Genomic DNA, 17,781 nt, shown 5'->3' on the forward strand with positions numbered 1-17,781 from the left:
TACCATGTGAGGTTTTTTTTTTTTTTTAAAAAAAGAACACGTTTTACACTAGATCCAGCACAGGATTAGTCATATACTTCTTGAATGTTATCAAGTGGAAGATGTGGATTCAAGGAGCTGGGTTTCAGGCTGACACCCATGTTTGGGATAAAAACCATAATCAACACTAGAAAGAGCAGATATCACATCTCACACTTTATCAGAGGCTAAAAGTTCATAGGCTTTTACTAAAAGTAATGTAACTTCTGAATCTCACTGTCCTCACCTACCAGAGTCACCATGTGATCCTGGCAATTAAGAACACAAAGCATATTTGATACTACCTCACTAGATGGGATTTGCTAGAGAATGGGGAAAAAACAGACATCAGGGGAAAAGGTCTTGATGCCTTTGGAATGCAACTATAAGAATCTGGTTAAGATTCTGTAACTTTACCCAATAGGATAGACTATACCAATGCTTTCAAAGACTAATCCTTGGACCAGTAGCCTCACCTGGAAACTTGTTAGCAATGCACATTACCAGGCCCTAACCCATGCTTTAATAAATCAATTCTTTCTCATGCATGGCCAAGTCTGAGAATCAGTGTCCCAGACCCTCACAAAAACCAAACCAACTGGCTTTTAACAGATTCAAGACTTCTTGGAGTACCTCTGCTACATTTTTAGTTCAGTAATATCTGTGCATATTAACAACTGGCTCACATCACTGAGTTAACTGAGTCACTAAAAAACTTCAATGAGAAATGGTTAAAAAATATCTCATCTTTGCAAATCCAAGAAAATATGCTCAAATTTTAACGGAGGCTACATCTAGATGAATAACTGGTGATTATTCTTTCTAGTTTCCTATATATCCTAGAATTTTTATGTGTTATATTTATAATCATGCAAAAATGATTTTTAAGTAACCACACACCTAAAATTAGCCTGAAACTCGAGTTTTATGACTTGTGAGGTAACTTTATATTCTGCTTTTATTAATAAAAAGTTAGCCCTATCAATTTTCTTCCAAGAAACCTTTCTAGCAATGGTTATCTCTCAAATCTTAGTTATGTATTATCAATTTGTCTCCAGGAATAGTAGACAACAGTTTGACTAAGCTGAACTTTTAACATGAGTGTTTTTTGCCTTCAATAACAATTACTACCACCACATCATAGCACTAAGAACCCTACATTTTATTTTATTCTGAAAATACTCTTAAGGTAGATATAACTAAATTCTCAGATGAAAAAACTGCTATCAAAACTAATAAGGTAGGTAGGCCAGGACTCAAAATCCAGATTTTTGCAGCCAGTATTTCCTTCCAAGTAGAATCTGATTCTAAACTTTCTTTCCAGAAGAGAAGTGGCATTTTCGAACAAAGAGAGATTCTCTTTTTGAACAAAGATCCATGAAATTTCTCAAAATTACTTCATAAAATTAAGAATACTTCCTAGGATTTTGGGGGGAACTTAGCTTCTAAATGGTCCCCGACAGTTCTCAATTAGGCCAGTAAAGTTAACTTAGGGCTTCCTATTCATTTTGACACTGCAAGAAACATCTGTGAAAGGGAATAATAAGGTCCAAATTTTGTGCTCTTTTCACTCTTCACCCACAACTCACCTCTGCCAAATGCTGCAGCCGGGTTAGCAGTGGGGTTCTCTTGTCAGATCCAAGGCGTGTGATATAATTTGATCTTTTGCTAAACACATACAGAAGGTTGAGGACTGCCAGCACCACTTGCATATCAGAAGAAGCCAATAAAGTTGTCAAATGCTACAGGGGACAAAAAGGTGGGGGGAAGGTGGGGGGGTTCATGGTATCAGGCATACAAGACTTTGAAAACTTGCAATGCCAACAGAGTAATAGATTTATCAACAATTACAAAGCTATCAAGAAGTTAAACAATGTAAAAAGATTTGTAAATATTTGAGCACCTCAACATGCAATCTTATGCTCAAGAAGCTTACAATCTGGCAGAATGAAAGTCCAATTTAAGTTAAAAAATCTAAACAGAAGTTAAAAATTACATAGTCATCTCCAAAGCAAGAAACCAATGACAAGAGAAAAATGTGGTATTTTAATACAGCAGAACTCAAAACATTAAGTTTCCAACTAGACTAAAAGCAGAGTAAGATAATTTTTGCTCCTTCTGTATCCTTTACAACAAATATAAAATTGGAATTAGATAAAATACAGGGTTCTTTATATAGAAACTAAAAGTAACAGTCGGTGGCACTTACAACTGTTACAGTGTATTTAACAATAACGCAAGAGTAACTATTTTTGCTTTTCAATACAATAACAATTCACCAATATACTGAGACATTCGGTTAGTGTTAAAATCAGTATGTAATTTAGCTGGAAATGAACCAAAGTATTTCTGACTGCTGATTATCCAGAAAGCTATGGATTTCCTTTTGCAACTAATCTATTTCATCTTCAACAGACTGCTCAGGTGCTATCTTTAGTTCAGTTATTCCATTTCTCTTCTTAAGTTATTTACTTTCTACCTGTTTGTTCTGATTCTGGTTCTTTAATGAAGACAGGAAAAGTAACACAACAATCAACAGGGCACTAAATCAACAGCGATAAAAACTCTAAAGTTAGGTTAAAGGAAGAAAACTGCTTCTTATACTGATTCCTGACGAATTCAAAAGTTCACTAATTCCCATGCCCACTATACTCTTTTAAGAATACATAGCATGCTATTAATATACATTTTGGGGAGAGGGGAGAAGAGGCTGAAAAGCAGCACACTAAAACTTAGAAGAGCACCAAGTCCAGTGATGTATCAAGGTAATCAAATTATGTTGTATTAAAGTAATCTGGGGCTGCTCTGATAACTTGGGACAAAAATCAATTCCTGAAAATTCCCAAGAATACTTCAATATGTGCATTACATTCTCATTAATTTCTTTAATCTTAAAAGACGAGGTGAATGTGACAGTAAAAAACCTTCTCATCAACCCTGTGAAGGGCTTCTTTAGCCAAGAAACATCTTACCATTGTCTTTGATGCTGAAAACCCCAGAACTTCATAATGAAAAGAAAAGAATCATCAGAAAGAAATAACAATTTCACTATTCTGGACATGAACAATTCTAGTAAAGAACAGACTGTATAGGCTTAAACCTCTCCTACCTCTATGGAACTATACAGATGCCGGGAAAAGCTGTACTCAATGAGTAAGGCTGTGAAGTTCAACACAGCCAAGAGAAGCATTTTCAGTTGTTCTTTTTCCGGCCTATCACACACGAGCATCCATGACATATTCTCCACTGTCTGTCCAGCATCTGCCAGAATCCCATCGAAGCGGTCCAACAGATCCACCCAGTGATATAACTCGCACTGGAGAAGGGAAGAGAAAGAGGAATATATAAGAATAAGGTAAAAGTACTGTGTGGATACTTTGCAGCTGAGGTTTGCTACAATAGATTGCTGAGCATGATACGTAGACAAGTTCACCTCCCACCTTTGCTTCTCTTCAATCCCCCACTAATACAGAAACCAATGAGAAAAATCATATTCTGAGCCACATGAACCTGAGTTCATTGTTTGTTTTTTTTTTCTCTGGCATGTGGGATCTTCCTGGGTAAGGGATCGAACTTGAGTGTCTTGCATTGTCAGGCAGATTCTTTACCACTGAGCCACCAGAGAAGCCCCCTGAGTTCATTGTTTTATCCATCAAAACATACATGTTCTAACACCAGGAGACACCACAAAATCTCTGTAGCAGGTCTTTAGAGAGAGAATTCTGGCTATACTCTGAGGTCTAAAAACCACTGCAATGTTGTAAAGTAATTAGCCTCTAACTAATAAAAATAAATGGAAAAAAAACTAAAAAAACTAAAAAACAAAACAAAACAGAAACAAAAAAAAACACAAGGACTTTCTTTGCTAAAATCCATTTTATCTGAAGTGCTTCTTTTTAGAATTATTGAAAGAAGAGTCTTTTAAACTAAAAGTAAAAATCTTGAGACTATCTCAAACTCATATTGTCAGTTAAAAATGAGATTATTTATCATCACCTGTATAAGCAATCTTCACCCTCAGTGAGCAAATTTTTCCCTTTACATTTCTTTCAAAATTTCCTTGGTAACCATTCACAGGCTAAAATTACCAGTCTAGAGATGTGCAAAACACATATACATACACACACTAGATGCTTATTAAGCAATTGCTGAATGAGGTCATCTCATTATGGTTTCTCTTTTGGTAGCATGGGTTTACATACCTTTCCAATGTTCCATGTTTTTATCTGCTGCAGTTCCAAAAGAAGTTGCTCATCATTACAAACTTTGAGTTTGTCTATTAAGGCTCTGCAGTCTGCAGGCTGAGAAAAACAGATATTCACAAAAGGGTGTTTGGGGGTATGAGGAAGACACATTGACAAAGAACAGGGGGTAAAAAACACCCTTATGTCAACACATACAATTAAACTTTTGATAGAACGCACTTAAGAAAAATGGAAAATTTCCAGACAATCATTTGAGATTAATATGGAAATCTTATAATGATACAAGCCATTGGTGTTATTTTTTAAAACCTGGATGAACTTGTAGACAAACTACTTGGAAGGGTACAAACAAAAGAAATAAAGGAAACAAGCTAAATATCAATAAAAACAAAATGAAGGAATCTGTATCATGGTCTGAAAGTTAACCAAAATGACTAGAAATGTACAAATAGAGAAACACTGAGGAGTCATAGTGAATTCACAAAGGTGAAGATTAGCATTGACTATATTTTTCACAATATTAAGCCATCCAATTATAGGAGGCAAAGACCTTCTGAACTGAATAAAACTAGGACTCCATTCTTATTTGTGGTTCCCATTTCCATATATTCCTGCTCTCTTTTTACTGATAAAAGGGCCTGTCAGGTACCTTGTCAGGTAACAAGGTGTGGATTCAGAGTTCATAGTAAGTTTTCAAAAGCGGGATGGCGGGGGGGTGGGGGGTGGGGGCAGGGACAGGGAAGGGACAGAGAAGCTTCTATTAACGGAAGGTAGCTGGAAGTGATCATGCTTGCTATTTAACTCTGTAAAACAGTATGGTATGTTGTGAATGGGCCTAGATTTGGAGCCAAACAAATCTGGGTTCAGTTTTTAGCTCAATCTTTACTAAGTTGTTTGATCATGGGCAAATCCAACCTCTTAGCCACAATTTTCTCATCAGGAAAAAAGTCCTTTTAAGAACTACCTTGGAAATGTGACGCTCAAGTGTTTGCACATACATAAAGCACTTATCTCACATAATAGGAGTGTAAATATTGAGAGACAGCATACTGTTACAAAGAACATCAGGCGGTTCAGTTGCTCTTGTCGTGTCCAGTTCTTTGCGACCCCATGGACTGCAGCACACCAGGCTTCCCTGTCCTTCAACAACTCCAGGAGCTTGATCAAACTCATGGCCATCGAGTCGGTAATGCCATCCAACCATCTCATCTTCTGTTGTCTCCTCCTCCCGCCTTTAATCTTTCCCAGCATCAGGTGGCCAAAGTACTTGGGTTGCAGCTTCAGCATCAATCGTTTCAATGAATATTGAGGACTGATTTCCTTTAGGATTGACTGGATTGATCTCCTTGCAGTTCAAGGGACTTTCAAGAGTCTTCTGCAACACCACAGTTCAAAAGCATCAATTCTTCGGCGCTCAGCTTTCTTTATAGATCTCCTGACTTCTCAACTTTTGCATTCCAATCCCCTATAATGAAAAGGACATCTTTTTTGGGTGTTAGTTCCAGAAGGTCTTATAGGTCTTCATATAACATTCAACTTCAGCGTCTTCAAAACTCCTGGTTGGGGCATAGACTTGGATTACTGTGATACTGAATGGTTTGCCTTGGAAACGAACAGAGATCATTTCTGTCATTTTTGAGACTGCACCCAAGTACTGCATTTCAGACTCTTTTGTTGACTATGAGGGCTACTCCATTTCTTCTAAGGGATTCTTGCCCACAGTAGTAGATATAATGATCATCTGAATTAAATTCACCCATTCCAGTCCATTTTAGTTCACTGATTCCTAAAATGTCGATGTTCACTCTTGCCATCTCCTATTTGACCACTTCCAATTTACCTTGATTCATGGACCTAACACTCCAGGTTCCTATGCAATACTGTTCTTTATAGCATTGGACTTTACTTCCATCACCAGTCACATCAACAACTGGGCGTTGTTTTTGCTTTGGCTCTGTCTCTTCATTCTTTCTGGAGTTATTTCTCCACTCTTCTCCAGTAGCATATTGGGCACCTACCAACTTGGGGAGTTCATCTTTCGGTGTCATTTTTGCCTTTTCATACTGTTGACGGGGTTCTCAAAGCAAGAATACTCAAGTGGTTTGCCATTCCCTTTTCCAGTGGACCACGTTTTGTCACAACTCTCCACCATGACCTGTCCATCTTGGGTGGCCATGAGCTTTAGAATTAAGGTAGTTGGTAAGCTACATCTTTGACTCTCTGTATCCTCTTTCACAAAATAAACTAACACAATCTATTTATCTAGCAATGTTGTGAGATTTAAAGTAGGGGCATTTTCAGCAGCCAAAACTTGAACATCGAACAATAGGGACTCAAGGGCAAAGTTTTTTTTAAAGCTAAGTCTGATATCTTTCCTCTCTCTAAAGTAAGCATTAAGAACTATCTCAAATTTTTGCGAAAATTAAAGGCATTAAAAATTCTTGGCACAAAATCCTCCCACAAACCAGACGTGCACCTTTTCTTTCTTTCCTTTAAGTCATACACGTTGAGGGATAGGTATGAAGCAGCAGAAACAGGTAACATAGGAGTGTGAACTAACTGCTCATGCAGTTAACTTGTGCCTTTTGGATCTACTTGAGCCTACTAGCAATACCACTTCAATTTCTAATGGCCAAACTCTACCTCCTAGGTCTTAAGCTGTTCTCCTATTGGGGCTTGCCAGAGGTACCACATAGTGCCTTCGGCTGACACTAAGGTAGACACCTGGATCTACCAGACCATAATGTCCATGAAGTAGGGCAGTTTAACATCATAGCTTGAAACTTTTGCAGTCTTTTCTAGATCCAAACATTACTGTCACCCTAGAAGTTATCCAATATATGGATCAAAACAGCATGTGTAAACATGACATATGCTGCCTCCAAAATCTAAAGAGTCATTGCATACACTGTTCCTCTACCTTCATGGTGTGTGGTACAAGGTGTGGAAATATGTCTCACTTGAGAAGGAAATTTTGACATTTCCCAGACTTCTGGCAGGCACTCAACCTTCAAAGGGCATTCTCTGGCACATGTATGTCTAAGGCATCTTAAGTACTTGTGTTTTCTGTTCACAAGCCCCAGTTAGCATCAGTTCAGTTCAGTCCCTCAGGCGTGTCCAACTCTCTGCAACCCCATGGACTGCAGCATGCCAGGCTTCCCTGTCCATTACCAACTTCTGGAGCTTGCTCAAACTCATAGTCCATTGAGTCAGTGATGCCATCCAACCATCTCATCCTCTGTCATCCCCTTCTCCTCCTGCCTTCAATCTTTCCCAGCATCAGAATCTTTTCTAATGAGTCAGCCCTTTGCATCAGGTGGCCAAAGTATTGGAGCTTCAGCTTTAGCATCAGTCCTTCCAATGAATATTCAGGATTGATTTCCTTTAGGATTGACTGGTTTGATCTCCTTGCAGTCCAAGGGACTCTCAAGAGTCTTCTCTAACACCACAGTTCAAAAGCATCAATTCTTCAGCACTCATTTTCCTTATGGTCCAACTCTCACATCCATACACAACTATTGGAAAAACCATAGCTTTGACTAGATGAACCTTTGTCAGCAAAGTAATGTCTCTGCTTTTTAATATGCTGTCTAAGTTTGTCATAGTTTTTCTTCCAAGGAGCAAGCATCTTTTAATTTCATGGCTGCAGTCACCATCTGCAGTGATTTTGGAGCCCAAGAAAATAAAGTCTGTCACTGTTTCCATTGTTTCCCCATCTATTTGCCATGAAGTGATGGGACTGGATGCCATGATCTTCATTTTTTGAATGTTGAGTTTTAAGCCAGCTTTTTCACTCTCCTCTTTCACCTTCATCAAGAGACTTTTTTAGCTCCTCTTCACTTTCTGCCATAAGGGTGGTATCATTTGCATATCTGAGGTTATTGATATTTCTCCCGGCAATCTTGATTCCAAGCTTGTGTTTCCAAGCCTGGAATTTCGCATGATGTACTCTGCATATAAGTTAAAGAAGCAGGGTGACAATATACAGCCTTGATGCAGTCCTTTCCTGATCTGGAACCAGTCTGTTGTTCCATGTCTGTTTCTTAACCTGCATACAGATTTCTCAGGAGGCAGGTAAGGTGGTCTGGTATTCCTATCTCTTTAAGAATTTTCCACAGTTTGTTGTGATCCACACAGTCAAAGGCTTTGGCATAGTCAATAAAGCAGATGTTTTTCTGGAATTCTTGCTTTTTCTATGATCCAATGGATATTGGCAATTTGATCTCTGGTTCCTCTGCCTTTTCTAAATCCAGCTTGAACATCTGGACATTCTTGGTTCATGTATTGCTGAAGCCTAGCTTGGAGAATTTTGAGTACTACTTTGCTAGTATATGAAATGAGTGCAATTGTGCAGGTAGTTTGAACATTCTTTGGCATTGCCTTTCTTTGGGATTGGAATGAAAACTGATCTTTTCCAGTCCTGTGGCCACTGCTGAGTTTTCCAAACTTGCTGGCATATTGAGTGTAGCACTTTAACAGCATCATCTTTTAGGATTTGAATTTATTATGCCAGTTAGCACAATGGCATCAATTTTACATGCCAGAACAATGCTGTTTCATTGGGAGTATCAAGGTCCCTATGGACCTTGGAGTTTACTAAATGCACCAGGGAAAAAAGTATATCTTTACCATCTTGTCCCTGCTACACAAATGCAAACAGACTGAGATTTTCCTTACTCATGGTAATGCAAAAGAAAGCACATCAGTTCAATGGCTGCATATCAACTGCCACAGTATATACTGAGTCACTCCAATAAAAGATGTCAAATCTAGGGGAAAAAATCCTTCACACAGCTGCTAATACATAAAGTGATCAATAAGTGTGCAGCCACTATAGAAAACAGTATGAAGGTTTCTCAAAAAATTAAAAACAGAACTAACATATGATCCAGCAATTCCACTTCTGGGTATTCATCTAGAGAGTGAAAACATTAACTTGAAAGGATATATGAACTCCCATGTTTACTGCAACATGAACAGCCTAGATATGGAAACACCCTAAGTGTCTGTTGATAGAAGAATGGATAAAGAAGATGTGGTACCTATATATAACGAAATACTATTCAGCCATATAAAGAAAGAAATCTTATTGTTTGTAACAATATGCATGAACCTTGAGGGCACTGAAATAAATCAGAGAAAGACAAAATACCATATGAGCTTACTTATATATATGGAATTTAAAAAACAAAAAGCAAACAGCAAAAGAAACCCAAGCTCACAGATACAGAAAATAGACTGGTGGAAGAAATGCATAGAGGGCCAAATAAATAATGGCAAATAAACACATGTTTTCCTTAAAAACAATACCTAGTATTGATCACAGTATGGGAAATTGGGCTTGCTGCCTGAGGAAAATAGGCATCTTCAGGCCTTAAAAATGTACATAGTCAATGATCTAAAAATTCCATTTCCAGTTTATCCTAAGTAACTTACTAATAGCTGTCAAATAACATGAGTCAGGAATTTGCACATAAGCATGACTCCAAGAACAAATCCATAACAAACTACTAGGTAAAAGATAAAGAAACAATTTGAATTTCTCTGATTATCTATAAGGTTGAATTATCATGGAAGTTTAAGGACATCTTGCAAGTTTTCTCTTTGTTCTTCAGTTTTGAAAAAATTTGAGTATATAATTGTCAAAAATTCTTGATTTCAAAACATATCAGAAACCAAATGAAAAGGAAATAAACGGGTATGTAAAATATATACTCAGTATATATGGCATTCAGTAAGAAACTGACATTTCACTGTCAAATACAAAATAAAACAGCACGAGCAGATAATTGGCATAAGGCCAATAAATGTGAAAATATATGTATTAAGGCATGCAATTAGAACAATGAAATACTTTTTATCCACCTATTAACAAAAATTTAAAAGATAACCCGCAATGCTGGAGATGTGGGAAGACAACACTTCTTCTCAAACTCATTAGTGCAAAACTGAAGGAAAGGGCAGTTTTGCCCATGTAATAATCTTTTTTTTTTTCCATGTAATAATCTTTCAAGGACTGGAACAAATATCAGTAGCGATACCCATGGGTGATACCTGCTAGGTAGTTCCAGTTTTTAAAAAACCAAGTGGCCTGTATTTAGAAAATGAACTGATTAATTATGTGCCCAATACTTTGTTGAAAACCTGCTTCACATCAAGAAGTGAGGAATTATCAACCTATTTTATTTATTTATTTATAGGAATTAGCAACCCTATTTTATAGCTGTGGAAATCAGGCAAGTTAATAAACTCTCAGACACAAAAATCTAGCAAAGTTCAAACCCGTGTCTAATTCCAAAGCTTGTGCTCCTTGAACTACAGCGTAAGAAGTCTACACGAATGTCAACAATGTTTCAAGACAAGTTGCTGTTTTACTACATTGTATTATGTAAGTGATGATATGTTTGGAAGATCAGTACCAGTGAACTGACTGCAGTGAACTGACTGCAAAGAATTTTTTCTGAAATGAAAAAAAAAACAGACAAACTTTGGATACTTACAGCCTCAGTAGGAGTCTTTTTCAGTTTAGTCCTGTCTACTTTCATGTTTCCAATTTTTGTTTTATGATCTGAAAAGAAAATTTCCCCAAAAGTGAGAACTTAAAGTTGCAAACGAGCTTTACATGCATGGACACAGAAAATACAGAATAAATAGCATGCAAAATTCTTCAAGTAAAACAAGAATCATGATGCAAACCAACTCAGAGGCATAGATATGAGGTACGGAGGGATAAAGAATCTCTCCAGATAGAGCTGGCCCACCAGCTTGTAATCACTTTAAGGTAAAATTAAAATGCCCCCCACCGCTCACTCTCAAACTCATACTTGAAAATAAGAGTAAAAAGTTTTCTTAAACACACCTCAGGATGGAAAAAATTCACCATATCCTGCAATTTTCTGGAAAACTTAGCAATCCCACTTCTGGGAACTTACCCAAAGAAAATCATAAAAGTGTATATAAATATTTAATCACAAGAATCCATACTGCATGACCATGTCTAACAGTGAATTGGAAAGAAGCAAATATCCAAAATAGCGTTGGATTAAAATGGAGCATTACACAGCTGTTAAAAACACTGCACAATTCTATAACAGTAAACATGTTCACAGTGAAATAAGGCTACAAAACAGAATAAATGGTATAAACCCATGTCTAAAGAAAACAGCTTAGATGGGGTATGCATCAAAATGTTACCTTAATCTAACCAAATGGATCATGTATGTTTCTTTTACTTCTGTTTTTCTGTATCTTTTACTGTTTTACAGTACAGTAAAATAAAAAATATAACAAATGGTAGCAGATCAAGTAGATAGCTATAGGCAAAAAGATGAACTCTGACCTCAGTCTCATATTTTAATATATAAAAATTAACTCAAAATGGATCATGAGACAAGGATGTGTAGCAAAGGGAACTCCTGTGCACTACTGGTGGGAATGTAACTGGTGCAGCCACTGTGGTAAACAGTATGGAGGTTCCTCAAAAAATTAAAAATACGATCCAGCAATTCCACTTTTGGATATTTATCCAAAGGCAATGAAAAAACTTGAAAAGATACTCTGGTATTATTGTTCAGTTGCTCAGTCGTGTCTGACTCTTTGCAACCCATGGACTGCAGCACTCCAGGGTCTCCCTGTCCCTTACCATCTCCTGAAGTTTGCCCAAGTTCATGTCCATTGCATTGGTGATGCCATCCAGCCATCTCATCCTCTGACACCCTCTTCTCCTTCTGCCCTCAATCTTTCCCAGCATCATGGACTTTTCCAATGAGTCAGCTGTTTGCATCAGGTGATCAAAATACTGGAGCTTCAACTTGGGCTTCCCTGGTGGCTCAGTCAGTAAAGAATTTACCTGCAATGTGGCAGACCTGGGTTTGATTTTGGGTTGGGAAGATCCCCTGGAGAGGGGAATGGCTACCTACTCCAGTATTCTTGCCTGGAGAATTCCATGGATAGAGGATCCTGGCAGGCTACAGTCCATGGGGCTGCAAAGAGTTGGACACGACTGAGCGACTTTAACTTTTTAGCTTTAGCATCAGTCCTCCCAATGAGTATTCAGGGTTGACTTCTCTTAAGATGGACCGGTCTGACCTCCTTACTGTCCAGGAATCTTCTCCAGTACCAGGAGTCTTTGACTTCAGGAGTTTTCTCCAGCACCACAGTTCAAAGGCATCAATTCTTTGGCGCTCTGCCTTCTTTACAGTCCAGCTCTCACAACCATACATGACCACTGGGAAGACCATAGCCTTGACTATATGGACCTTTGTTGGCAGAGTAATGTCTCTGCTTTTCAACACACTGTCTAGGTTTGTCATAGCTTTCCTGCCAAGAAGCAATTGTCTTCTGATTTCATGACTGCAGTCACCATCCACAGTGATTTTAGAGCCCAAGAAGAGGAAATCTATCACTACTTCCACCTTTTCCCCTTCTATTTGCCATGAAGTAATGGGGCTGGATGCCATGATCTCCGTTTTTTTTTTTTTTTTAGTATTTAGTTTTAAGCCAGCTCTCTCTTCCTTCACCCTCATCAAGAGGCTCTTCCCTGTCATTAGAGTGGTATCATTTGCATATCTGAGGTTGTTGATGTTTCTCCCATCTATCTTGATCCAGCTTGTAGCTCATCCAGCCTGGCATTTTTTAGGATGTGCTCAGTGTATAGGTTAATAAACAGGGTGACAGCAGATAGCCTGTCATACGCCTTTCTCCCATCCAAGTACTAACCAGGCCCAACCCTGCTTAGCTTCCGAGATCGGGCGCGTTCAGGGTGGTATGGCCGTAGACTTCATACTCCTTTCTCAATCCTGAACCAGTTGTTCCATATGGGGTTCTAACTGTTGCTTCTTGACCTGCATACAGGTTTCTCAGGAGACAGGTAAGATGATCTGGTATCCCCATCTCTTTAAGAGCTTTCCACAGTTTGTTATGATCCACACAGTCAAAGGCTTTAGTGCAGCTGATGAAACATAGGTAGATGTTTTTCTGGTATTCCCCTGCTTTATGATCCAGTGGATGGATGTTGGATCAGAGATATATGCACCCCTATATTTACTGCAGCATTACTTTCCAATAGCTAAGACATGGGAGCAACCTAAGTGTCCACTGATGTATGAACAGTCTTACAAAAAAAAAAGAAAACCTTGTCATCTGTGATAACATGAATGAACCTTGAGGACATTATGCTAAGTGAAATAAGCCAGAGAGAGAAAAGATAAATTCCGTATGATTTCATTTATTTGTGGAATCTCAAATAAAACCACAAAACCCAAAATACAAAATTTACAGATACAGGAAATAGATTGGTATTTGCCAGAGGCAGGGGTTTGGGGCTGGGTGAAATAGGTGAAGATAGTCAAAAGGCACAAACTTCCAGTTATAAAACAAGCCATGCAGATGTAATGTGCAGCATGATAACTACAGTTAATATTGTACTGTATACTTGAAAGTTGCTAGAAGTATATCTTAAGGGTTCTCATCACAAGAAAAAAATTGTAACTATGCTGATTGATACTAACTAGACTTATTGTGATCATTTCACAATATATACAAATATGGAATCATTATATTGAATATCTGAAACTAATATAATGTCAAACATCAATTACATCTCAAAAAATAGAAGATCATGGACTTAAATGTAGAACTTTAAAAACTACTGGGCGATATATTTGTAAACCACATATACTATCTAGAATATATAAAGAATTCTCAAACCCAACAATAAAAAAACCCACCACAGTCCTCCAAAACAAGAGCACTGATTAAAACTTATGCAAATAAATAACTTACAATGATTTTACAGTTTTAAAAAATGTAGATGAAGTCACTGGCAAATCTTCACACAATCTCACTTCAACTAAAGCTATTTTGACTTATTCTGTCAAGGGTCTGGGTGGAAAACAATGGACTCTGGTGAACTAAAGTGAAAATATAATTTACTGGAAGGATAACTGATAGCTCATGCAACCGACAGGATAAGTTTAGAGATCGACATCAGAAAACAAGGAGCCGAGGAAGCCAGGCATCCTGGAACTACAGCCGAGGACCTCCCACAGACATAGCTTAGTTGGAAGAACCTATGCTGGAAGTCCAGAAGCAACTGCTGGCAGCAGTATGATTTCTAAATGGTCTTAGGTTATTTGCATCAGTGGCTCTAGATGCAAAGTCCCAAGAATGACCGTCTAATTGGTGAAGCTGAGGTCTCATTGCCTATGCTCTAACTGTCAAGGTTCTGGGAGAGCAAGTGCATTCAGTTTTTCAGTTTCCACATTGTTCAGGTTCCAAACTTTTCATAAACAGATTCAGATGATAGGCACCAAAGTAAAAAAAAGTAAACAAAACAAGCCAAAACAATTGATCAAGCACATGTCCTCCTAGATGCAATGTTAACCTGGCTTTTATAATTTCTTTTTGCAAGAAATACCAATAGTCTAAAAATAAAATATCATTGCCTGTGAGACATCAATTAAGAAAATTCAAAAGTTTTTTGTTGTTCCTAGTTATTCTATTTCTAAGCTGGTTTCACAGTGGGAAGGGAGAATACTTTTTGAGGGCTTACTACAAGCCAGACAATACTTAGGCTGCTTTTCCCAAAACATTTTTTAGAGCATCTTGTTCCACAAAGACTAGGTTCTTGGGAAACCTGAAGCCTGGAGTGCTGCAGTCCATGGGGTTGCAAAGAGTTGGACACGACTTAGTGACTGAACAACAACAAATTTCTCTTCCTTTAGGACAGTCACATGGCTGACTGACATTATTAACGGTTCCAAGAAATCCTGGGTAATGGAAACTTATTAGGGCACAAAGCCATCCCCTGCTCCCCTCCCCCAGTTGGCATCTACTGAAAGTCTAATTTAAGAATCTCAAAGAATATATCTTGAGACATGCTGCACAGGGGATTCATAAAATAGTCTTTAACACAACCCTCACCATTCAAGCCAAGTTCTGTCCCCATTTATAGATAGAAAACTGAGGCTCAGAGAAATTAAGTACCTTGCCTGTTTAGTGAATGTTGGCTCCAAGATCTAAATCCAGGTCTTTCTGATTCCCACGTCCATGCTTCAATAACATGCTACTCAAATATTTGTTAGTTTCATTACAACAATAAATACCTGCACACGAAAATACCAATTTGTGACAAATTCCCCTACATTGTTGGATCCTATTGTTCAAAAAAACATTGTAAGACGGGAAGCTGGGTCACAAGGTGAAAAGCTATTATCATTCTCACTAATGATGGAACAATAACTGGAGAATGAGTTCTACCTAACGTTTAGAAATTAAACAAATAAAAATCTCATTACATAAAAAAACCCTCTAACAGAAAGAAGCTAACTCTTCACTCCCCCCCAGTTTCACTTATCTTTGAAGTTTGAATCTTGGTTTTGTAGGTTTTATATCAAGACAACAGTGCACAATTAAAATACACCAAGTGAACTCATTCTTTAAAGGATAACTCATTCTATAGTAATCACCTCCAGTTGATCAATTTTAGAAAGACTTTCAATATTCAAATCAGCTTAAGGGCAGAGGACACCTGTAGTTCCAAACCTGAGTCGACAGCAGTTGAGTGTATTGGTAGACTGGCCTTATTATTCAAAGTACGGTTGAAGGATCAGCGGCACTGAGATCACTTGGGAGTTATTAAAAATGCAAAATCTTAGGCCCCACCTAGATCTGAAGAATTGATCTATATTTTAAGAATATCTTCTAGTGATTCATATATTGAAGTTGAGAAGCACCAGATCATAACATAGGCTCCAAATTAGGAAATTCAGATTAGAATCCCTGCTATATTATGTAATGTATGAGCATATGGACAAATCGTGTGATGTGCACTTCTGTTTCCTCACCTGTGAAATATGGATAACCAATCTCCCTACTTCCATACTCACTTTTGTCCAATCCATTCTCCAGAGAACAGCAAAAGTAATCTTCTCAAAACATAAATCAGTTTCATCCATCTCATTAGAACTGATTCAAATGAATTCTTTTTAATGGCTGAGTAATATTCCATGGTGTATATGTACCACAGCTTCCTCATCCATTTGTCTGCTGATGGGCATCTAGGTTGCTTCCATGTCCTGGCTATTATAAACAGTGTTGCAATGAACATTGGGGTGCACGTGTCTCTTTCAGATCTGGTTTCCTTGGTGTGTATGCCCAGAAGTGGGATTGCTGGGTCATATGGCAGTTCTATTTCCAGCTTTTTAAGAAATCTCCACACTGTTTTCCATAGTGGCTGTACTAATTTGCATTCCCACCAACAGTGTAAGAGGGTTCCCTTTTCTTCACACCCTCTCCAGCATTTATTGCTTGTAGACTTTTGGATAGCAGCCATCCTGACTGGCATATAATGGTACCTCATTGTGGTTTTGATTTGCATTTCTCTGATAATGAGTGATGTTGAGCAGATCACCAGCCCAGGTTGGGTACATGAGACAAGTGCTCAGGCCTGGTGCACTGGGAAGACCCAGAGGGATCGGGTGGAGAGGGAGGTGGGAGGGGGGACTGGGATGGGGAATACATGTAAATCCATGGCTAATTCATTTCAATGTATGACAAAAACTACTGTAATGATGTAAAGTAATTAGCCTCCAACTAATAAAAATAAATGGAAAAAAAAAAGAAGAAAAAAAAGAAAATAAAAGCCCTATGTAAAATCTGTCAAAAAAAAAACAAAAAAAAACCCAACATAAATCAGCTCAAGTTACCTTCCTCGTTTAAAACCTTACAACAGTTTCCCTAGAATTATTTCCAAATTCTAACCATGACCCAAAGAGCCCTGGCATGATTTGGCTCCTGGAACTCTCTCCAATCTCCTCTCTACACATATCAGTCTTTCTGTTTAGTTTCTGGACTATTCTGAATTCTTTCTGGCCTCTAGACCTTTACAGGTGTGCTACTGCAACTGCAATGCTTCTGCTCCACACTCATTCTTCCCATAGCTACCTCTACTTCAGGATCTGACTTTAAACTAAGACCTAAAATGGCTTCCCAAGGCAATCCACCTAAAGCTGGTCTAACTACTATTTTTTAATAATAGTGCCCTGCTTATTTCTCTCATAGAAAATATCAATTAATAACTGGTTTGAGTGCTCGCTTCGGCAGCACATATACTAATAACTGGTTTGATTTTCTACAACGTTAATTCCTCAGCATCTCATACAACATTCTTCATGTGGTAGGTATGCAAATATTTATAGAATTGAGTTCAGGAAAGAAGTATGCACTGAGAATAAAATCTGTGATTGCAAGCATATAGACAGAACTTGAAGCCATGTGTCTGGAGATGATCACTTACAGAGAAGGAAGGAAAGAGACACAGAACTGAGTTCTTATTTGCTCTAACATTTAAAGGGAATGCAAAGCAAAGATAAATCCACGCACCTATGGACACCTTATCTTTGACAAAGGAGGCAAGAATATACAATGGAGAAAAGAGAATCTCTAACAAATGGTGCTAGGAAAACTGGTCAACCACTTGTAAAAGAATGAAACTAGAACACTTTCTAACATACACAAAAATAAACTCAAAATGGATTGAAGATTTAAATGTAAGACC

The 17,781-nt window shown here is 38.0% G+C and overlaps 1 protein-coding gene across 14 annotated transcripts in view; it reads right to left on the reverse strand.

Annotated features, from left to right (window-relative positions):
• The window catches only part of HUWE1 (HECT, UBA and WWE domain containing E3 ubiquitin protein ligase 1), a 154,951-nt gene that overhangs the window by 105,832 nt on the left and 31,338 nt on the right, over window positions 1-17,781 (reverse strand). For all 14 annotated transcript variants that reach the window (XM_070462819.1, XM_070462818.1, XM_070462820.1 and 11 more), the window contains 4 exons: window positions 10,724-10,791; window positions 4,221-4,319; window positions 3,128-3,334; window positions 1,608-1,760 (listed from right to left, as the gene is read on the reverse strand). In XM_070462819.1, the coding sequence (XP_070318920.1) occupies window positions 1,608-1,760; window positions 3,128-3,334; window positions 4,221-4,319; window positions 10,724-10,768 (504 nt within the window). In that variant the 5' untranslated portion in view covers window positions 10,769-10,791. The remainder of the gene's footprint in view (window positions 1-1,607; window positions 1,761-3,127; window positions 3,335-4,220; window positions 4,320-10,723; window positions 10,792-17,781) is intronic.

This window comes from Odocoileus virginianus, unplaced genomic scaffold (assembly GCF_023699985.2).
Source record: "Odocoileus virginianus isolate 20LAN1187 ecotype Illinois unplaced genomic scaffold, Ovbor_1.2 Unplaced_Scaffold_14, whole genome shotgun sequence".
Taxonomy (NCBI): domain Eukaryota; kingdom Metazoa; phylum Chordata; class Mammalia; order Artiodactyla; family Cervidae; genus Odocoileus; species Odocoileus virginianus.